Below are 22006 nucleotides of genomic sequence, written 5' to 3'. Positions count from 1 at the left end.
TTTCAAACAAAACTAAAATCCTCGCCAACCAGATGCTAAATTAATCAATTCCACAGCAAACTGCAGAATCGAAACGATTCTTCTCTAGGAAAGCAAAGCTTGATGGAGCCATCCGAAGATCGATGAGGAGCTAGCTTGATGGAGCTTGATGGGTTTGTACCATGTAAATATCCTCGTTTATAAATGAAAAATGACACCGTAGGAATCTTTTCCCTACTATATTTGTGTAAAAAAAGCTAGCTCGTGGTGCTACACATGGTGACTAGAATTCCTTAGTGTACTTCCGTCATAATCCTATGTTCATAGACTATATGTACTACACTAGAGTTAACGTAATACTCTTTTTGTCTTAAAATAAGTTGTTCAAGTATATAGATATATTTTTAGTTATAGATATATCCGTATCGAGAAAACATTGAGCAAGTTATTTCAGGACGGGGTAGTATATTGCTCGTATGTCGAAAACTAGGTAGCTGTTGTATTTTGAGCATTCAAAATTCAAGGATTGCCCACCAGTTTCCTTCAAGTTTTTATTAGTCCATATTTACGGCGGGATGCAAATTAATGCCAAGACTTGTGCTGTTAGTTTACTCCACTTGTGCTGGTACATGCGGGGATGTTGTCCGTGGAATCATTCTTTTATCAGGCACTTATCCTTTTACTTCATTTTACTCATCGCCATAATAGCAATGACCTGAATAAACGAATATGTCAATTGAATTTGTTTTTTCTGCTGTCCTCAGTTATGGGGTGCCTTTTTTTTATAGATAAAAGACAACACTGCCCGATTTTAAATTAATAAAGCTAACATAGTCTTAGAACAGAGCATGACACAGCTGCTGGATTAACCAGCTTACGACTACAGACCAGCCCATGGGGTGCCATTGGTAAGAGATCCTTCTGTTTTTAAGCATGTTTTACAGACGGTTATGTATTACCTGTAATTTTAGAAAGCAAATTCAGCATCTTGCTTCGATGTTCTTTGTGATTCTTGTTTGGCCTGAACAAGAAATGCTAGAGGCTAGGACGATATATTAGGCTTGGATAAAAGCATAGCTATGTTGATTCTATTTTTGCAAAAGTTCTTTATGTTCATTTGCTTCAGATTTGTGCCTCCATACTTGGATGATAGCATAATTCTGTCGATTATGTTGGTCCCAAAGTTCTGAACGTTCTTCTACTTCAGATTTATGATGTTATATGGTTAACAACCAAGCATTTTCTTCCAATGGAGTTGTTGTTGCAGCAGCTAGTGCTCGCTGTATCATGGATCCAGTTGAGAAATTGAAGATAAATATTGGCCCAATTTTATTTACTTTATGTCGTCTCCTGATAGAACATGCGTGACATGGAAAGAGCGCCACAAGGCCAATGGTGGTAACTGTACTGTAGCATATATGGTTCTAATCAAGTGTCATGTACAAGTGTATAACCATAGCTGCAGTCAAATCTCCATTTTTTATGCCAAATTAACTCCCTGTGACTAATCCTTTTCTGTTTCATATTCCCCATCTATGCTCAAACTTCAACAAAACTACCTGCACCATTTGTCCTCATTACCAACGTATATACTCAGGTTCTGATTGATGCCAACTAACTGTCTTTTCCATTATCCCTACTTCAGTTTCAGTATCGCAAAAATAAACTAAGCTGTCTCTACTCTGACTTCTTCTCTTTTCAGGTTTGTTTAGTTCGATTTCAGGACCTATGTCCTGTGTATGGACTGAAATCTTTCTTCGCACAGCTTGCGAAAACATGACAACATTCATCTCAGCTCTGCTACAAGATACACCAGAAACAGTCAACCACATCATTGGAATTTGCAAAATACAGTGATTTGACACTGTCATTTCCATTGTATTAAGAAATCTTGGTGACCTTCCAAGATCCAGGTTCATAAACTACCATTTAGAAATCATCAACTTGCAATAGAATAGGGTTTTACATGATAAGCAAGGCACAAAGCATAGATATATAAGACAATGCATAGAGAAACGCCTAGCTAGGTTACTTGCACATGGTTGCAATACGGATCAATGTCGACGATTACACCTAAAACTACAGACCATCTAATTCCATATCTGTCGAGAGGATCCCATCCTATATGATATGCATAATAGTGTTACTTGAAGCCGTTCCAGCCACAATAGATCATGGAGTTATCCATCTTCTAGCTCTTCTTCTGATTGGACACAAGCTTGGCAACAAGCTCATTCAAAACAGAGGGGCACGTCGTAACACTACACTGCCAGCCATCAGTCATCATTAGTTTATCCAAACACTCAGGAGATTGTGCTTGGATAAACTTGAAGCACACCTCCTTCAGTCCGTGGCAGTGGTGCCGGTCGGCTAGAGCAAGAGTGGACGCCACCGAGCCCACATCTATGTCCTCAGACAACTGTTTTTCACATAAGAATTTGAGCCTCTGGAGATCGTACCTGTCCGCCGCGACAAGCAGGTCTTGCAGCCACATTATATCCTTATCCATCTTAGGGAACGAATCTGTGTAGATGAAGCTAAGCAAAGCTGCAAACACTTTTGGTTTCATGTCTTTGATCTGTATGGCAGTGGACGTAGTGGCCTCCATCATGGGGCCGAAGAGCTGTGCCATGAAAACTTTTGATCGGGCTGCGAGCACACACCGGTGTGCAACGAACGTCTCGCCACTGACCTCAAACGTCACGTCAGCACCCACCTTATTCTGAAGCAGATAGTCAAAATGCTCGTGTATGCCAGGGAGGGTGCCGTCGGCATCCTCCTTGGTGTTGCAAACCATGATGTCACACCGGATGGTGAAACAATCACCCTTTAGATGAGCCGATCGTTCGAGGACATCCCGTCTCATAAACTTCGGATAGCCCCAAGAAGGATGTTGGACGGAGAAGCCGCATGTTTCGGTTGCACGGATACGCTTTTGCTTCTCGACGTCGTCGACGAAGCTAAACTCGAGCTGCACCTTGGCCGCCACGTGGTTTTCAACAGCGTCAAGGCGGAGATAGAGAGAGATGAAGTCGGCACAACTCGGGTCGTGACCGTTCGGATAATACCGGATGACCCATTGGTGGCCTCCTACCATGAAAGGCTCCGAGCTTATGACCTGGCCCTTGGATACCTCTTTTTTTCGAGAATACACCCTGGAAGGTGTATCAATCATATAGAAGAGTGCCAAGATGGCAAAGATTGCGCTACCACAAGGGGGGCAGCTTCCCAAACACACGCCTACTCTCCGTCCTGCCACGGTACAACGGTCGGATCAAGAAAAACAAAGAAAGTGCCACGGAAAAGCTTGGCTAGGCGCCACCGCTCGAACTCCTCCCGTACTTTGTCCCTGATGGCACCATGCGAAGCCACCGCTCCGTTGAAGACCACGTCGTTCCTATGCCTCCAAATGCACCAGAAGACAAGTATGATGGCAACATGTCCCGTCTGTGAGCTGTCGGACAAGCCCGGGACGTCCACCACTCCAGCAGATCGGTGTCTGGGTCCGGGAGCCACTCCTCCCTGCCCCAACACCTAAGAGCCCGTGCCCAGGTCTCCCGCGCCACCACGCAACCCAGCAGCAAGTGCTGCAAGGTCTCCGGCTCCTGGTCGCAAAGCGGGCAGGCCGACGGACACGGCAAGCCCCGACGTCGAAGCCTATCCGCCGTCCAACAACGGTTTTTCGAGGCCAGCCATGCGAAGAACTTGCAACTGTACGACGCCCTAGACCGCCAGATCTCCTCTGAGATGGGGGCCCTCACCTGGCCCGCAAAGAATGCTCTGTACGCCGACTGGGCGGAGTAGATGCCATCCGTCGACCACCTCCACATCAGCACGTCCTCCCGCTCCGGGACAAGCTGGACGTTCGCCAGCCTCTGCCACAACATGAAGAACTCCGGGAGGGCTGCCTCATCCATGTCCGGCCCACGGTCCCTCGGCCATTGGCCGGCCGGGCCCTCTCTCACCGAGCAAGCGGTGATCCTCCTACGCGAGACCATCTTGGCCACATTTGGTGCAATCTCCGCAACACTCGAACCGTCCGACCACCGATCGGACCGGAACCGAGCTCGCTCGCCGTTGCCCGGAACATAACGGTGGCCGCATCAAAGATAGCGGTGCGGAGGTGGGGAGCTGAATGTTAAACTCCGCCCAGGCCTTAGAGGGATCCACCTTCTGTAGCCAGGCCCACCGGCAGCGGAGAGCAAGATTAAGCAAGCGGAGGTTCAGAATACCTAGCCCGCCGAGGTCCTTCGGGGAGGTCACCTTGTCCCAAGTGACCATGCAGTGACCGCCCTTGACCTCCTGCCGCCCTTTCCAAAGGAAGGCCCGGCATATCTTGCGCAGCGCCTCAACAACCTTCGGCGGGATGTCGAGCGACATCATGGTATGCACTGGGATCGCCGAAAGCGTACTCTGGACAAGAATGGTCCTACCCCCACGGTTGAGGAGTTTGGCGCACCACGGTGGAAGCCTGCTGGCTGCGCTATCCACGATCGGCTGCAGCTGGGCTGCCGTCACCTTTCTAAGCCCAAGAGGGAGGCCCAAGTACTTGAACGGGAAGGAGGCAACCTTGCAACCAAGGATAGAACTAGCCAGGGCCACCTGCTCCTGCGAGCACCGAATGGGATGGAGCGAGCACTTGGCCAGATTGGTGCGCAGCCCCGACGCCACCCCAAAGTCCTCCACAATCTGCGTGCAGGTGCGCAGGTCTACCTCGGTGGGTCTGATGAAGGTAACCACATCATCGGCATACATCGATGTGCGATGCTGGAAGCCACTAGCCGAGAGCTCGGTGAGCAGGCCCACATTCGCCGCCCTCTCAAACATGAGGTGGAGAACATCCATGACCGTGTCGAAGAGCAAAGGGGAGAGAGGGTCACCCTGTCGCAGACCCCGACGGTTGTAGATGAGCTCTCCAGAAGCGCCATTCATCAGCACGCGGGTCGAGGCGGAGCTGAGCAGCCCCCCGACCATCGAGATCCACTTCCGGCCAAAGCCCAACTTGGCCAAAACCTCGAGGAGGAAGGCCCAATCCACGGTGTCGAAGGCTTTCGTGATATCCAACTTGAGGAGGATAGCATCCCGCTTGAGCGCGTGGAGCTTCCGAGCCGTATAGTGAACCAGCTGAAAGTTGTCATGGAGACGAGCGTCCACGGATGAAGGCACTCTGCCGTGGGCCAACCAGCTCGGGCATCCTCGGCGCCGGGCGAGAGTAGAGGACCTTGGCCATGAGTTTCGCCACGCTATGAATCAAGGCGATAGGGCGAAAATCCTTGACCTCCACGAGCGTCGGCCCGCTTGGGGAGCAGGGATACCGGGGCCTGGTTGGCCACGTGTAACCCCCGAAGTCATGGCCCTTGGATACCTCTTGTACGGTACGAGTAGCCTTTGACCACAAGCAGATGGTACCCACTGTCTGCGCCGGCGTCGACGGCCGACGTGGTGCATAGCTTTCCCTCGGTGACGACGGATACTCCAGCGAACGATGACATTATAACATGTGTTGTCCGCGACGGCCTCATCAAAGATAGCGGTGCAGAGGCTGGGGAGCTGAATGTTAAACTCCGCCCAGGCCTTAGAGGGATCCACCTTCTGTAGCCAGGCCCACCGGCAGCGGAGAGCAAGATTAAGCAAGCGGAGGTTCAGAATACCTAGCCCGCCGAGGTCCTTCGGGGAGGTCACCTTGTCCCAAGTGACCATGCAGTGACCGCCCTTGACCTCCTGCCGCCCTTTCCAAAGGAAGGCCCGGCATATCTTGCGCAGCGCCTCAACAACCTTCGGCGGGATGTCGAGCGACATCATGGTATGCACTGGGATCGCCGAAGCGTACTCCGGACAAGAATGGTCCTACCCCCACGGTTGAGGAGTTTGGCGCACCACGGTGGAAGCCTCGCCGGCTGCGCTATCCACGATCGGCTGCAGCTGGGCTGCCGTCACCTTTCTAAGCCCAAGAGGGAGGCCCAAGTACTTGAACGGGAAGGAGGCAACCTTGCAACCAAGGATAGAACTAGCCGGGGCCACCTGCTCCTGCGAGCACCGAATGGGATGGAGCGAGCACTTGGCCGGATTGGTGCGCAGCCCCGACGCCACCCCAAAGTCCTCCACAATCTGCGTGCGGGTGCGCAGGTCTACCTCGGTGGGTCCGATGAAGGTAACCACATCATCGGCATACATCGATGTGCGATGCTTGGAAGCCACTAGCCGAGAGCTCGGTGAGCAGGCCCACATTCACCGCCCTCTCAAACATGAGGTGGAGAACATCCATGACCGTGTCGAAGAGCAAAGGGGAGAGAGAGGGTCACCCTGTCGCAGACCCCGACGGTTGTAGATGAGCTCTCCGAAGCGCCATTCATCAGCACGCGGGTCGAGGCGGAGCTGAGCAGCCCCCCGACCATCGAGATCCACTTCCGGCCAAAGCCCAACTTGGCCAAAACCTCGAGGAGGAAGGCCCAATCCACGGTGTCGAAGGCTTTCGTGATATCCAACTTGAGGAGGATAGCATCCCGCTTGAGCGCGTGGAGCTTCCGAGCCGTATAGTGAACCAGCTGAAAGTTGTCATGGAGACAGCGTCCACGGATGAAGGCACTCTGCTGTGGGCCAACCAGCTCAGGCATCCTCGGCGCCAGGCGAGAGTAGAGGACCTTGGCCATGAGTTTCGCCACGCTATGAATCAAGCTGATAGGGCGAAAATCCTTGACCTCCACAGCGTCGGCCCGCTTGGGGAGCAGGGATACCAGGGCCTGGTTGGCCACGTGTAACCCCTGAAGTCATGGCCCTTGGATACCTCTTGTACGGTACGAGTAGCCTTTGACCACAAGCAGATGGTACCCACTGTCTGCGCCGGCGTCGACGGCCGACGTGGTGCATAGCTTTCCCTCGGTGACGACGGATACTCCAGCGAACGATGACATTATAACATGTGTTGTCCGCGACGGCCTGATCTATCTTGCGACGCGCAGTCCGCCGTGTTCTTCCCGGCGAGAGATAGAGAGAGGCACGTAGCTCGATCTGGTCCGGCGAGATGCGCTGCACGAGCTGGCTAGATCGATTGATCTGACCGGAAGACACAGGTATATAGCAAGGAGCCTTGACGATTACTAGCTTAGTGCCCGCGCATTGCAGCGGAACAAAAAAAATATAAACTTAAAAATACAAAATAACTCATCTACATATAATTTACACTAATTAGGTTTATGTTGGACATGTTGCTTGCATAAAGTTTCAATATTTTTTCCTTTGATATCTCTCCCTCTCCTAGCAGCAAGAAGTGTAGGCAAACCGTGAGAATGCATACGTGATGTAGTGCAAGGTAAATAATAGCCAGAGGCCCAGAGTAAGCTAGCAAGGCTTTCCCATGCATGCAATGCATCTTCCGATGACAATTCATGGGAGGCTGGCTCGGCAAGCAACCAATCAGTAGTTCAGCGAGCAGCTAACTCGTGGGTTCTGAATAATAGATGTGCTTGGCCACAGAAATTGTCTCTAAATCAACACTGGCCGAGAAAGACATGTATCGTTGTCATCCGTTAAAATTGGGCCAACCAGCCATCGCCCATCGCCGTCTGTTGAAGCTCCTCACCCAAGCCATATTTGTGGCCTTGCGTCACGTCCACGCCGGCAACCGCCGTTGCGTGCGTCTCTTCGTCAAAGCCCATAGCACCGGTGCTGGGGGCATGCTTGGTCGTCTCGTCGACATACCCACTCGTCCCCACTCCCCAGGTTTCTTGTCTACGTGAACTGCCATGTACGGGTGGTCTGGTTCGGGATTGAACTCCACCTGCCTGCGCACATACGGATGTTGGACAGTTGCCTTCGGAAGGAATATAATCAAACCGTTGTGCTTGATCGCACGGAGAATCTCTTGCAACTCAGTCAGAGACTGGGAATTGAATTTCTTGTTGTGGCCTCCTAGCCTATCGCCGAGACCTGCCATCCCGTGAAGGACGGTCGGTATCGTCGCCGAACTAAGTGCTTTGGAAGAGATACAACAACCCTTGTATCAACTTCATGGCAAATTCTATTGAAGACGAGCCACGTACGTTCTCTGGCAGCGTGATTGTCTTGATTCCGACCATGGACAACGGCTGCAGCTAGCGCCGTTGTGCGGGGCTTCGTGGCGTGGACTGCCATGTATGGGTACGTCGAGCTCGCGCAGTATTCGATCGCACCGAGCAAATCTGGCTTGGGAAAGAAGGTCATAAACTCTGAGCTGTGGATTCGCACGTACCCCTGGGTCAGATTATATCCAACCACGAACCCGTCGACGGAGGCATTGGCTGCTGCGCGTTCGTCGGAATTGGAAAGCGAATTTCTGGTTGTGCCCTGTCGACCTGGTTATCATTGGTGCCACCGCCAGGCTCTGCGAATCTCCAATCGAGCAGAGATCGATTTCCGACTCCCGAGTCGACGGAAAGGTTGTGCTAATCGAGCCATGGTCGGGCGTTGTGTATATATCAGCGTTTACATAGAGGCGTCGATCTCGACTCTGGAGAGAGACCGGAGCTGAAACATGACTCTGGAGCACGGATTCCATGTGGACTCCCCGGGGCTGTCGGCGTGGGATCGTGGGCAGCCTGGGTTAGTTGGCTTCCTGTTTTATTGGCTTCGTTCGGGTCTTCGGGATGGCTTCCGGTTTTTATTACCTGGTTTTCTCTCGCGGGACGAAACAAAGGAACGATGGGAGATGGGTTTTTTTAACGTACAAGGTTTTTTTTTACCTACGGACACCACCTATTGCAAACTAATAGTAAAGATATTGCTTTCCTAGCTAGATACCAGCTCACGTACGCAACAAAAGGAAAGGGATCCAGCCTCGTACTAATTGCCTTGATTTTTGTTGTTGACAGAATACTTTTTTGTTCGGGAAAAAGAGATTTTATTAAGCATCCAGAGCATTACAATCCGCCTCAACCGCCTCAGCGATTTCTAGCGGTAAGTTTTGCAACCACATAGTGGCCCTCTCTTGCACTCTTCCTATGAAAGCTAACCCATGGCTCACCGTGTTTGCCACCCGGCTAACTTTCAAGACTCGTATCTCTTTTTTCCTAATTTTATCTCTAATGACCAAGATTCTCCTAGCGTATCTGGACATATTGGAGCTCCCCTCCGAGACCAAGCTTATTGCTTCCGCGCAATCCGACTCCAAGATGAAGGCTTCCGTCGACCACCGCAGGGCGAGCTCGAGGCCTTCCTCCATTGCCTGCAGTTCCGCATCCAAGGCATCCGCGCACCCTTTTAAACATCTGCAAGCGCTCTCCGGTGGCCTACATTGTTGCTTGATTGGGGGCTTCGTCTTTGGCATGGTACAATTTGTGAAACCCTTACCCACATCAATCACTTGCTTGCCTTTCGGATCTGTAGTAGTCGGGTCTTTGTTTAATGAGCAGCAGGGAATTCATGTAGCTCATAAGAAATCTTTTTGAAGCTTCCACCGGGGCTGGTTTTTTTGTTGTGTGTGATCTCATTATGGTTATGCCAGGTGCGCCACAAGGTCATCATGAAAGCTGCCCTCTGGTTCACGTCTGATTTGTTGAGTGCATGCAAGAACCAGTCCTGATTGTGTTCGAAGAGATGCTTAGCTGCCGGTAGCTCCCATACTTCGCGCATCGCATCAAGCAAGGATCGTGCTTGAGGGAATTTGATCATGGCGTGAAAGGAGCTCTCGTTCTCCATTCCACAGATCAAACAGGTTGGTGGTGTCTCCATCCCCCGTGCGTGTTTGTTCACCTGCGTTGACAGAGCGTTCCGTGCAAGCTTCCAAGCAAAGACCCGGACTTTAGGCGGTACTAGGCATTGCCAGACCAGCTTCGACTCAACGCTACCCCCTCTCGGTCGTTCACTCGTCGTTTGTCGCCCACCAGCACGCAACTGTTCCTCGAAAGCCAAACGGTATGCACTACGGATAGTGAAGACCCCGGTCTTCTCTGGGTGCCAGGCGAGGAAGTCTACCTCATTCCTAGTTGAAGTGGCAATCTTCAGAATCTCCGCTGCGTCTATGGGCAGGAACCAGCGTTGCACGAGCTCGGTATTCCATGTTCCATCATGATTTAGGAAGTCAGCCACCCACCTCAACCTGCATCGCCCCTGTCTTGTGATCGGCAGTAAGTAGGAATCGCGCGGTATCCATGGCTGGCGCCAAGCACGGATACTGGCCCCATTGCCTATTCTCCAAATTGCACCCTTTTTGAATAGCTCCAGCCCATACTCGATAGCCCGCCATGTGGGTGAGGCGTTCCCGGCGAAGACCGTATCCACAAGGAGCCCCCGCGGGTAATATTTTCCTTTCAGAATTTGGGCACATAGAGTGTGCGGCTGCTGTAACAAACGCCATGCCTGACGGGCAAGAAGCGCTTGGTTGAAGAGACGCATATCTTTGAAGCCCATTCCCCCTTGATCCTTTGGTTGCATCATGCTACCCCATGACACCCAGTGAGTTTTCCATTTCCCATTCTCGGCACCCCACCAAAAGTCTCTTAGGATCTTCGTTAGGTCATCCAGGAGGCCAAAGGGAAGCTTAAATATCCCCATGACATAAACCGGAATGGCTTGCGCAATTGTCTTGATCAGCACCTCCTTCGCACCCTGAGAGAGGAAAATTTCGCCCCACTGTATGAGTCTCTTAATTAACTTCTTCCGCAGGCTCTTGAATTTGCCTCTGTTCATTCGGCCTTCCGGTATTGGTAATCCCAGGTACTTTGTCTCAAAGGTCTCCTGCGTGACATGCAAAACTTGCTTGACTTCCTCTCTTGTGGCCACTCCACATGATTCCCCAAACAGAATTGAGCACTTTCCTGGATTAATAAGTTGCCCTGTGCTATTGGCATATGTGTTCAGCACCCCCTGGATCCTTGTTGCCTCCTCTGCATTCGCTCGGAAGAAGAGCAAACTATCATCCGCGAACAACAAATGAGAGACGCGCGGTGCTCTTCTACAAATACGCAGTGGCCTAATTGAATTTAACAGAGTACCTCACAGTGGTGACGCATGCCATTATCCAGTCCACCCATCTATGAGCGAAACCCATTCTTTCCATCGCTTTCCTTAGAAAACCCCAATCGACCCTATCATATGTTTTAGATAGGTCCAACTTATAGGCACAAAAATTATTCTCTTCCTTGCCATTATTCTCAATGAAGTGTATGCACTCAAAGGCCACTAGTGCATTATCCGCTATTAGCCTGCCCGGAACAAAGGCGCTTTGGTTGATAGAGATGACGTCGCCAAGGACGGGCTTCAACCTGTTCACCAAACACTTGGCAATGATCTGTACATTGGCAAAATACTCGGTAGGGACTTGAGAGTAAAAAAGAACTACATCAGGACGTCAAAGTAGACTGGATCAAAACCAGTTCACAATACGTGCGGTTAAAAAAAAGTTCACACCTGACGCTCTTGTTCTCGTCCGTCCTTCAAAAAATACAATCTATAATAACTATCTAGCTAAAGAAATTGTTCAGCTAGATGCTCCTTGGGGACGTGCATATAGCCCAGATCGATTGGACCTTGATTAACTGCATGGATTTTGGTGGGCACGGTGCGCTACGGTAGGCAGATGACGGCAGGACGTACAGGCAGACGACGACAACGACGGTGCGGATGATGTTGATGAAGGTCAGGAGGCGTCAGGATGGCTGTGAGACTTCTCTCAACGGTGGAGACCAGTGATTGATCTGCCCCCGCGAGCAGCGCTGGCTCGAGACGCACGTATGCGGTATCCAGAACTTGCGGGTTTCCATCTGATCGATCATATATCGATCCTATCCTTGCGCAGTTAAGTTTCGTGAATCGTGAGAAGCTCAGGGTCCTTCTGCAATTGCTATTTTGCTCTCAAGTTCTTGCTGGGGTATTTACCAATGCACAATGAACTTTGGGTAGATAATCCAAGGCTGGTCAAGTTTTGGGTAAATAACCAATTCTCCCCATACAAAATGGGACATCATGGAACATAAGAAAAAATCCGATGTCTGGCATCCTCCTGCCTGAAACAGAAAATATCAGACACACGAACACACAACATGCCTGAAAAGCACAAATCAAATTAAATGAACCCAAAGAACTAATTAACAGAAGCAAGTCAATAGGCCTTCTGCCTTCATGACCATTTGAGGAATGTCTAAATAAACTAGATAGTAGATGGGAGAGTTCACAAATCGACTTCACAACTCATTTCTGTATCTCAGAAATGAGACTGTAACACTAATATCTGTGGATCAAAAAGTACCACGTGTCAAAAAAAAAAAAACTGTAATGTTCATTCAGGAAAACCTTTCAGAAGTTTCTCACAATTTTTCCATGACCCAAACAGTAAACATTAGGTTCACTATTGTAGAAGTTACGCCAAAAGAACCAACACTGAATCATCTCAGCATTATAAACGAAATCAATATTTTTAACGGCAAACAACATTCGTGTACATTGGCACATCAGCGGGTCATGGAGTAAAATAACATAAACCTTCTTGAAATGCAAGAGCTAGCTAGTCACTAACAAAACAAATTTTATAAAATCCTTACAGTTCAAGCGTTAACCAATGGATCATGGCGTCATGCGTCATCTTATTACCTTATATTTCCATTTGTCCTTAATGGCTGTCATTTTTTACTTGCGCAGCATAAGTAATACTTTCAACAGTATTACAACGGTAATAGTTACGAATCAGGTAATGTCCCTTTCAGCATGCCTTTCGACATAAAGTATTAAACACCTTATGGAGGCAAAAAATTGAAGAAACGGTAGTAACTCATAGCTACACATATTTACAACCAGCCAAATCATATTAGTGTCTAATGGCCAGTTAGAGACATACGCTCAAGAGGTCATCAAACAGTAAACATAAGGCTAGTTATAGTTAGCTTAACAAAAAAAAAGGATGTGAAAATCGTTTCAGGTATGATGCATCAACGAAATATCGAAAAAATAATTTGGCTCTGTTACAGGCGGCACTGTAAATGAAGGCATGATATTACGTACCCACAGGCAGAGTTATCGCTTCTAGGCTCTGCCTGTCAACATCGAACTCAAGGATACTCGGCGACTTACCACTTCCCAGTGAGAACCATGTAAAGGGAACCCCGACATCACGGTGGGGAGCATCTGCTCATAAGAATATTGGAACCTCGGATGGAAGCGGTGTTTAGATGAGATTACCCCATACGCCGGTCTCCAACGAGTAAGTGCTAAACAAGAGCACCTGAAAGTGGTGTATGGGGTAATCTCATCTCAACAACGCTCCCACCCCAAGATGTGTGGAGCATGAGTAGGGATCCAGAAGTGGCGAACGCCGGCGTGAAGAAGGATCTGGGAGAGAAAGTCGTGGTGGCGGCTGCTCATCTCTAGCTCGCTAGGGTATTTGGTGGCGTCATAGCGTTAGCCAATATATAGTGCAGAGGGTCGGCCCAAAGTTAGAGCAATTGAACGCGATAATTAAGCCTAATACTATTCTTAAAAGAAGCCCAAAACGTTTTCTTAAACAAAGCCCACGCTACCTGGGACTTCCTGATATAACCAAGAAAAATATTAATTGTATTGTTTCTGTTTCCTTAATTTTTTTTGTTCTACCCGTAAAGATAGCATTCGTAATATTCCATCACAAAATAAAATTATTTCTTCTGTGTTCTTGAAAAATAAACAGAGTATTCCCTGCAGACTTAGGGCCACCGTAATGACTTGTACAAAAAGGTTATATGGCTTGTACGACAATACACTCCTAGAAAAGTTATACCACTACACACAACAATATACAAAGATTCACATATGTAATTTAAGACTTACGGAAATGCTATATATTCTTAATCCTCCCTTTTTATTGAGTTTCAAAAATTCTGAAATAATTAGCTGTGGAACATTAAAAAAAAACAGATGTGAGATGGTTTCTTTCTCATTACACTGACAAGGAGAGTTATCTGTTCAATTTCGTTTCAGCATGTTGTATTTGCATCCAATGTCATTGTGCTAGATCAACCACAACCAAACATTGATTTTTAGCAGGATTTTGCTTTTCCAGAGATGCTTAAAGGACCTGTCAATGCAATTACTATACAAGTGTTTGTACCATGGTTTCACACTAAATTGGACATTCTTCTTGTGAAGAAGAAGACTGCGGTTGAGGCAAGGAAAAGAGTAGACGCCATTGCTGCAATGTGCATGCACGAAACAATGCTACTGCTGCTGAATGCCGCTGTAGGCATGCATGCTATTCTGCATCGAACTCGACTGCAGGCCCATCCAGGATGGCGATGGCGACCACACCATGGGCAGGATAGCCTGCAACTTGGACTTCCTCTACGGCTTTTCGGCTCAGCACGATATTTGCACTGTTTAGTTTCTTCTTGCGATGAACATTGCTGGAATCTGTGCTATTTATGTGGATGTCATCCTTGAATAGAGGCATATCCATAACATGTTAATCTGGCTTCGATTTGGCCAATCGCTGGTTGTATCATAACTAAATTTATGTGTGTTTCTTGCGAGGAAAGAAATGAGAGATTGTATTTCTCAAGGTTAAAAAAAAGAAAGTTAAAATTCAAATGTATCAAAAACATTGGCCATATCGGAAACAAATTTCTACCACCAAAGCTTAAGCTAAGGCGTTTGAATTACACCCTGTTTTTCTTCAGTTCTTGCAAATCAGATGACCATAGTCTTGATTAAACAGGGGTAAATTCAACCAGATTAAACAGGGTGTAATTCAACTCCACTTGCAGGAACTACTTCCCAACTCCCAGATCAGATCACTTATGTGATTCAACATTTAGTCAACACTAAGCTTCTAAATATTCAGGTAGAAATTGAACAAAAAAGAACATGAACAAAATGGGTCATTAAGGGACGTTCGAAATCTCAACAGCTAATACAACTGACCGGTGAGCAAGATAATCAACCACACCTACACATATGCACACTAAAAGGCAAGCAAGATCAATTGACAGGTGACCTCGTCCCAACACGTTTGAAAATTATAAAAGGCAAGCAAGATCAATTGAAAGGTGAGCTTGTCCCAACAAGTTTGAAAATTATAAAGCAAATTACATGAATCACAACGTAAGCGCTAGTTAATCGAATGCCAATGTGCCTTCAACCTTTATGCCAGCTGAGGCACGTTTTCATAAAATAGATAATAGACACAATTATTTCCTACAAGTTCACTTCACAGTTGATTGGTGGATGCCACATAGAGGGTCCACGTCCAGCTGAATCCAAGAAGAAAGAAGAGGAGCATACAAAATGGAAGAACATAAACCCACAACTCATTTCTGCAAATGAAGCCACCGGAATATGACTATATACCTGTGAAGCAAGCAATACCATCCATCAATATGTACTATTGATTCTCATAGTTTTTAATGGCCCAAACAGTAAACATGAAATACACCATTACAGAAATTATGTCAAAAGTGTTGAAGCATGTTTTCAATATGAATTGCATTATTATAGATCCATGCTGGCCAAAATTTAAGATATAAGACCACACACAAAGCAAGCTACATATAGTTTGGACCAGCCGAGTTGTATTTGTGGTCGATGGCCAATCACATATTTATGCAAGTCTGGCTGACAACGGGTGACATGGTGAGAAAATGTTTAACCAAACAGCCTAAACCTACATTAATCATCCATAAACTACAATAGTTGAAAAAACAAAAACAAAAACATATGATTTAATGAAGGCAAACAACACAATGACATTCCAAACAGAAAAGAGGAGGCATCAGAAAGATATTTAGATTAATTCATAGCTATAATCTGAGGTACACAGCTCGATCAGTTTCAAACAACAATAGGAATAGAGATATACAAAACCTACATACTGTCACATTTACTGAATATGCCAAAACAGCAAATACTGATTAATATCGTACAAGTGAAGGACATGCACACTCAGACTATTAGGTAGTCAGTCAAAGGCTTAAAGCTTGTTTCACAGCTTATTGGAAGAAAACAACTTATATCAATAAATCCTGACAACATATATGAGCAATCATGATTTGTATTGTCTGAATAAATTTAGCCCGCCAAGACGAAAACGAAAACATGTATCACAGAGTGCTAGGCAAGAGCTGAATAATATGAGGCTACAGACGTACATGAATTGGAAACAAATTATGCGACAGAATGCTTCACCACAGAGTTATCGTAGATCTATAAGCATATTAAAAAACTTTGGCAGGCAAAATTACAGATGTTCAAACATTAAACTGAATTTAAATAGAAGAAAGCAACTGGATTTAACAGTTTCTGGAAGTCCACCAGATGCTGTGCTGCGAGATACCTAGCATTTATTGGATTTAACAGTTTAGCGCAGTAATGCAGTACAAAGAAAACCAAACAGGAAGTAAATACACGACAATATGATTTATTATTTCTGGGAGGCTGACAAATCGTTTGGCGCCTCAGGCCCTCTTTTCCTTGCGAGTCCTGCAGTTGGTCTTTGTCCTCTGGCCACGCACAGGGAGCGCAAGCTCGTGCCGGATGCCCTTGTAGCATTTAATCCCCTCCAGTCTCTCGATTGCCGCACGATTAAACCGTTTCTGTAAAGGATGCCGAAGAACATTGGGGCACTATTAAGTTTGTTTCTTATTATTTCTAATGCACAGGAACAATCACAAGAGCAAACGGATCAGGGAATTACCAGGTCTCCTTCAATCATGTACTTGGCGATCTCCTCGCGGAGGGTGATGATCTCCGCCTTGGAGAGGTCCTTGGTGACTTTGTTCTCAACATTGAGTTCCGAAAGGATCTGACGGGCGCGCGCCCGTCCGATGCCGTGGATGGACTGTAGCGAGTACTCCAGCCTCTTGTGGTTCGGTAGCACAACACCGCCGATACGAATGGAGTCGATGAATCCACCATCACCAAAACCTCCATTCTGTCGAGTACAAGATAAACCACAAGAATCGATATCACAAAAGCAGTTGTCAACGTATATGTCTAACATATAAAGTTGCATTTTTCAATGTGCGGGAACGTAGGAAAGAGAATAGCAAAGAATCAGTCCTATAGCATGCACATATATATATTTACACTGGTCCGCCTGAAAAACACTACCCGGTAACATGCTAGGGATGGGAAATTCATGATTCGGAAGCAATCGTCCACGTGAACACCAATCATCCAAGCATTCTCATCCCATAGGATGCCCCCCTCTTTTATGCGCACAACAGAAGCAGCAAATATGCCTAGACCCAGTGGGACAGTACATAGCACTAGCCCTTGTTTCAAAGATGGTAGAAATGCAAGAACGGGTCAACTTGAAGAGAATCATATTCTTTTTCACCACACTAATCCAATTTGTTCCTCCTGAGCAGAAGGGTTCATTTTGGTGCTCTAAAAATACAAAGTGCTGCTGCATTACTCAATTCCAAACAACACTCAAACAAGCAAGCTCAGTTAGGAATAAACGCAAGCACCTGGCGGGCAAGCATGCAGGCTGAGCCGGTGGAGATTCCAGCGGATTGAAGAGAAGGACCGAGACCACCGAACTGAGCTGAGCCGACCCCAGACCCGGACGGCGCTCCGGCGCGGCGGCGCGCTAAGCCGCGCACAATGGACCATGTACGAGACTGCATGCTCTCGTCTGCGGTGCCGCTTGTCGTGCGCACGCGAGAGGTGGGAGACGAACGCGGCCGGGGTCTGGCGGTTGCTAGAGATGCGGCGGCGGGCAGGCGTCGACGGGAGAGACGGGCGAAACGGCGGTGTGGCTAACCGGCGGCTGGGTTTTTTTTTTTTTGACAGATCCGGCGGCTGGGTTAAGGAACAGCGATCAGGGTGGGAGCCTCGATGGGCTTGGGCCGTGCGCCATTTTTAGACGGCCCAACCCGTAATCACACGACGCGCACTCCTCTTCAGCTTCCCGTTCCCCGTCGACATCTTGTTGCGCGTTCAGGAGGACTCCGCTATGTCGGCTTCGCCGAGGCCTGCGTCGAAGATGTCTGACGGGCTCCAACTCTGCATTGGCTGCGGAGGTGGAGACGGAGGGGCAGGGGAAGGTGGAGGCAGAGGCGGAGGCACCGTGCGCCCGTTGCGGCCCAACAAGGAGTAGGTGGTGGTTTTTTTGCGAGGCATGCTACGCTGCGGAGATGCTTGGTGTGTGGGAGCTTGGTGGTTCAGCCGTTGGGTCGCTTCCGTCGCTGCCACCGGTCAGCCTTTCAGCCATCGGGTCGCTTCCATGCGGGTGCTAGGTGCACGCGGGAGGACACAGACCGTGCCGATGCATCGGTTCCCTAAATTTGATAAACGGATGGGTCGATCCGTTTGCGTCGTCCAGCTCGAGTGTGCGCGGGTTGTCCACTTGTCCACACCAACCGTTTCGGACAGCCCAGTACCGTTTGGATGGCCCCTCGAGATGTCCTAAAGCCAGCCCAGCCCAACTCAGTTGCCACGGTTAGAAAAAAATCCATCCACCTCCACTCACGACAAGGAAGAAAGAAGAAAAATCTGGGCACGCAACGTGACGCCACGTCTCTCCCCACTTCTTCGGTAGTTCGTCTTCCTTTCCCCATCCTTCCTCGCTCGCTCGCTGCCGGAACCGCGACTGAAGCCTGCTCTACTCTGCTCGCGCCGGTAAGTACTCCCCGAACCCCTTCCTCCTCCGATCTCCGGCACCCTGACTGTCCGAGGCCCCGATCGGATCCTCTTCCGCGGCTCGTTTCCGGCTGCTGGATGGGTTTCGCGCGCTGCTGCGGCACCTTGGCGGTCTAATCGATCCGGGTGGACCAGGCCGGCTCATCTGTCAATATACTTCCTTCCAGTTCCAGTTAGTTGGTTAATCAGGTTCATACATGCCATGTCTGGGTTCGGATTTGGATTTCTCTCTTAGTTCGTCAGGTTCGCTGCTTGCTAGACCGTGTCAGTTTCTCTAGTAAACATAGCGGGATGCCGGGATGCACTCGTTTCAGTAATGAAATTACTCATGCCGCCACGGATAGATGGATGTGTCACCTGCTGGTTCTGTCACAAAACGCGTATGGGAAATTGGGAACATGCCTGCTTGAATCAGCAAAAACTGGCTACTGAACCTACGACTAGGCCCTGGTTGCACTTACTGTCTTACTCTGCTTCTGAACCATAGCTGTTTCATGTTCATCTCACAACTAATACTACTACTTTGTTTCTTCTTCAGCATAATCTTTTTTCTAGGCAACTACGGCGGACATTAGCCAGACTGAATTCTTCAGCATATGCTCAGCCCGCTACTTTTCTTTAGTTATTTCTCTCATGTTTGCATTTCACTACTTACCAAATCACGCATTATGCAATGCCAAACTGCTTTTCAATGTATATCCTAGTACGGTTGCGGTTTCTGACTTGAACGGATCGCACTAGTTAAAAAATCATGCATTATGCAGTGCCAAACTGATTGTCACGCATAGCTTTGCATGGTTGGGTTTTCTGACTTGAGTGGATCGCAGGAAGATGGAGCCTGGAAACAGTGGCACCGGGCAGACCTCGCCCCGAGGGAACGACTGGGAGGTTGTGCAGCTGACCGCATCGAACTACGCATCCACACCTGGTCCGGCACGATCCGAACCTTCCGATGAGGAGTCTGCGGGCCATGTGTATGGCACGAAGGGGGTTGATTCAGCAGCTGCGGCACTGATGATGTCTGGCCATTTCTCGGTGCCTCGGAATGAGGCTGAGAATCTCCTCGTGGAAGCTGGTAGCACAGAGCGCGAGGAGGCGCGTGGCAGCCAGTATGCAGTTTCTGACACTGGCGATGATGATAGGGATGAGGAGAAATTGAAGGGTGATGATGTTGATAGGATCCCATCCCTCGACAAAGGGAAAAGCCTTTCCTCGGTTGATATGGAGCCTGATGATGGCAACACGTCCCGTGGGGTGAGTTTGGCCACGGAAGACACGGTTATGTTCTCGTCATCCGGTCACACTGCAGCGGTGGTTGCTGAGAAAGGATTGAACTGGTCAGCTACTGAGAGTAAAACAACTGAGGAGAAAACTGAAGATCCAACCCTGCAAAATGTGGACACTGTCACCGGTTCATCCAAGGTTGTTGCCTCTGGTGAAGAGAGCAGGCCTGATGGTTCTGGAGGCCCACGCGGTGCTTGGTGGCAGAAGCAGATTATATCGCTGTACAAGAGTGCTAGGGAAAGTAACAAGTTCTGGCCGATTATTGTGGCCGGTGCTGCTTTGATGGGGATGGCGTATTTCCGGCGGCGCTGGCTCAAGGGCAAGCTGCATCTTCAGCAGGTCAAACTGCAACCTGCTAGCAGCAAGGAGGTAATCGTGGGACACCTCCCTTTCCAACATACTAGCCAAAATTTCCAAACTGAACAGACTAGTTGGGCGTGAAATCCAGGTAGGTGATAGCATGCATATGTCTTATCTGAATAATATTACTCATGTGCTTTAATGAAAGTTACCTATATAGTTCGGAGGAAAATCAGATTGTTTGCCTTTGCTATTCTTGTAGTATATTGCTGATTGATGTATCATGCATGCTCTTATGATACTACTCAATTGATAAACACATTGTTAAGGAACACTGTTTTATTTTTTCATTTAATAGTTTATTTTCCGTAAGAATTTAATTTCCTATAACCTACTATGCTTAAAAGTTCTCGCCTGTAATGCTTTGTTAACCGTCATATAGTGCTAGAATTTCCCAGGTACTTTGATTTTAGAATCTCCTGTAGCATGTTAGAAATTCCCTGACATTTATATTGCTGCAACTCCTGTTCGTGTCTCTTTTGTAGCGTGCTTAGATTTACAGTGCCAACTGGAAGCTGAGTTCGAATAACCACCAAACTCTTATTTACTTTTCAGAGGATCAACCACGCTGTCGCACCGTTAAACCGGATTAAGGACATTCTTGCCGCGGGCAATCACCCAAGTCCAGCTCCCCATGGGCACGCTCGATCGAGTTGATTACCCTTCCTGTTGACGTAAGATGTATCCTGAAACTACTGTGTGCCATGGAGACATCGACAGTACTGAATATCAAGGCGATGAGCATCATCATCTACCTTGATGCCGCAGAACTTGTGGACGTTTATGCGTGCTGGCCATGTAATTAAATCTCAAACTCCTCCTTGGATATGTAAATATGTGTGAGTTTTGTGTGGTTGCTTTCCCTCTTTTGGAGGAACTGCCCCTGGCCAGTTTAACTGTGCTGCAGCTGCTGCTGGATTTTGTCAGCCAATGTAAATCTTGCATTGCTCTCGTGAATTGTTATCCATCTTGCATTAGCCCACACTTTATCTATGGTGTCATAGTTAACCAAAATATAGGTTAGAGTAGCGTATACCATTACAACCTTGTAGTCAAGTGGGAATGTGCACCAGGAGCAGTTGTTGTTGTAAACGGACGCGACCTAGGCGCATGGGTGCCGGTCTTCGATGGTGAGGCAGACGACCTCGGAGATAAGCTTGCTCGGGTGATTGCGGGAAAGCAGCGCAGAGCCGACGTAGTGCCTGGATGTGCGCTAGCACGGCGGCAGCGGGTTGCCGGGTCGAGGACGAGAAGGCGGGGGATGATAGTCTTTGAAGTCGTTATGGTGGGCTGGAGAAGCAGGAGGCCTTGGTGGCAATAGGAGAGCTTGAGGCGAAGTCAAGGGAGAGGAGTGGGGAGGACGCGTCGATGGGAGCGAACACGGTTTTGTAGCGGGTTCGCTCATTTTTGTGGCTAGGCTGCAGGAGAGGGGTTTGGATGGGGTGGAAGAAGTAGCCGACAAGGGGAGGGGCGTGACCAACTCCCCTTCGGCATAGCGCCATACTAGGAAAAGTGAAAGTAAATCATATCACTACTATGGATAGGAGGGGGCCGGCATCCTCTCTCCAACTCGCTCCGGCCGGAGAAGCTGCCGGAGAAGAGAGAAAGAGGAGCCTAGGATTGTACGACGACTCATTTTAATAGTCATAACAGATATCGGAAAGCCCTTCATAATAACTCAGATCCACTTTCAGCTCTTTTTTCCTTCTTCTTTGTCCTCCTGACTGGCTCCAGCATGCACCGTTGCATGCCACTCCTCACCAGGCGCGCCCGCCCTAGCATGAACCCGTCCATGGCAAGCTCG

General features: G+C 48.4%; 3 protein-coding genes across 4 annotated transcripts; 1 reads left to right on the top strand and 2 right to left on the bottom strand.

Annotated features, from left to right (window-relative positions):
• Nucleotides 1–2170: 2170 nt before the first annotated feature.
• LOC124690914 (BTB/POZ and MATH domain-containing protein 2-like) lies at nucleotides 2171–5471 on the bottom strand. The gene is made up of 2 exons (XM_047224236.1): nucleotides 5345–5471; nucleotides 2171–3114 (listed from the first exon to the last, which is right to left on the bottom strand). The coding sequence occupies exons 1-2, from the start codon at nucleotides 5469–5471 to the stop codon at nucleotides 2171–2173; spliced, it is 1071 nt and encodes a 356-aa protein (XP_047080192.1).
• A 10640-nt stretch (nucleotides 5472–16111) lies between these two features.
• On the bottom strand, nucleotides 16112–17543 carry LOC124690912 (30S ribosomal protein S13, chloroplastic-like). The gene is made up of 3 exons (XM_047224235.1): nucleotides 17385–17543; nucleotides 16607–16843; nucleotides 16112–16505 (listed from the first exon to the last, which is right to left on the bottom strand). The coding sequence occupies exons 1-3, from the start codon at nucleotides 17541–17543 to the stop codon at nucleotides 16368–16370; spliced, it is 534 nt and encodes a 177-aa protein (XP_047080191.1). The 3' UTR covers nucleotides 16112–16367.
• Nucleotides 17544–18662: 1119 nt separating this feature from the next.
• On the top strand, nucleotides 18663–21153 carry LOC124693422 (ATG8-interacting protein 1-like). 2 transcript variants are annotated; one of them, XM_047226899.1, is made up of 2 exons: nucleotides 18663–20290; nucleotides 20758–20866. In XM_047226899.1, the coding sequence occupies exon 1, from the start codon at nucleotides 19390–19392 to the stop codon at nucleotides 20281–20283; it is 894 nt and encodes a 297-aa protein (XP_047082855.1). In that variant the 5' UTR covers nucleotides 18663–19389; the 3' UTR covers nucleotides 20284–20290; nucleotides 20758–20866. The 2 variants fall into 2 exon arrangements, with proteins under 2 accessions (XP_047082855.1, XP_047082854.1); XM_047226898.1 differs by having other exon boundaries at nucleotides 18672–20211; nucleotides 20758–21153.
• Nucleotides 21154–22006: the final 853 nt, after the last annotated feature.

Source organism: Lolium rigidum, chromosome 2 (assembly GCF_022539505.1).
Source record: "Lolium rigidum isolate FL_2022 chromosome 2, APGP_CSIRO_Lrig_0.1, whole genome shotgun sequence".
NCBI classification, from domain to species: domain Eukaryota; kingdom Viridiplantae; phylum Streptophyta; class Magnoliopsida; order Poales; family Poaceae; genus Lolium; species Lolium rigidum.
Note: the sequence above shows the minus strand (reverse complement) of the source record. Positions and strands in the feature narration are given on the sequence as shown.

Coding starts and splice junctions, on each gene's coding strand:
- LOC124690914 (XM_047224236.1), bottom strand. CDS start 5,471: ATGTCATCGTTCGCTGGAGTATCCGTCGTCACCGAGGGAAAGCTATGC. Junction 3,115..5,344: donor CTACTCGTACCGTACAAGAG/GTATCCAAGGGC, acceptor CTCGAAAAAAAG/AGGTATCCAAGGGCCAGGTC.
- LOC124693422 (XM_047226898.1), top strand. CDS start 19,390: ATGGAGCCTGGAAACAGTGGCACCGGGCAGACCTCGCCCCGAGGGAAC. Junction 20,212..20,757: donor AACCTGCTAGCAGCAAGGAG/GTAATCGTGGGA, acceptor TTTACTTTTCAG/AGGATCAACCACGCTGTCGC.
- LOC124690912 (XM_047224235.1), bottom strand. CDS start 17,543: ATGCAGTCTCGTACATGGTCCATTGTGCGCGGCTTAGCGCGCCGCCGC. Junction 16,844..17,384: donor CCTGCATGCTTGCCCGCCAG/GTGCTTGCGTTT, acceptor TGTACTCGACAG/AATGGAGGTTTTGGTGATGG. Junction 16,506..16,606: donor ACATGATTGAAGGAGACCTG/GTAATTCCCTGA, acceptor CATCCTTTACAG/AAACGGTTTAATCGTGCGGC.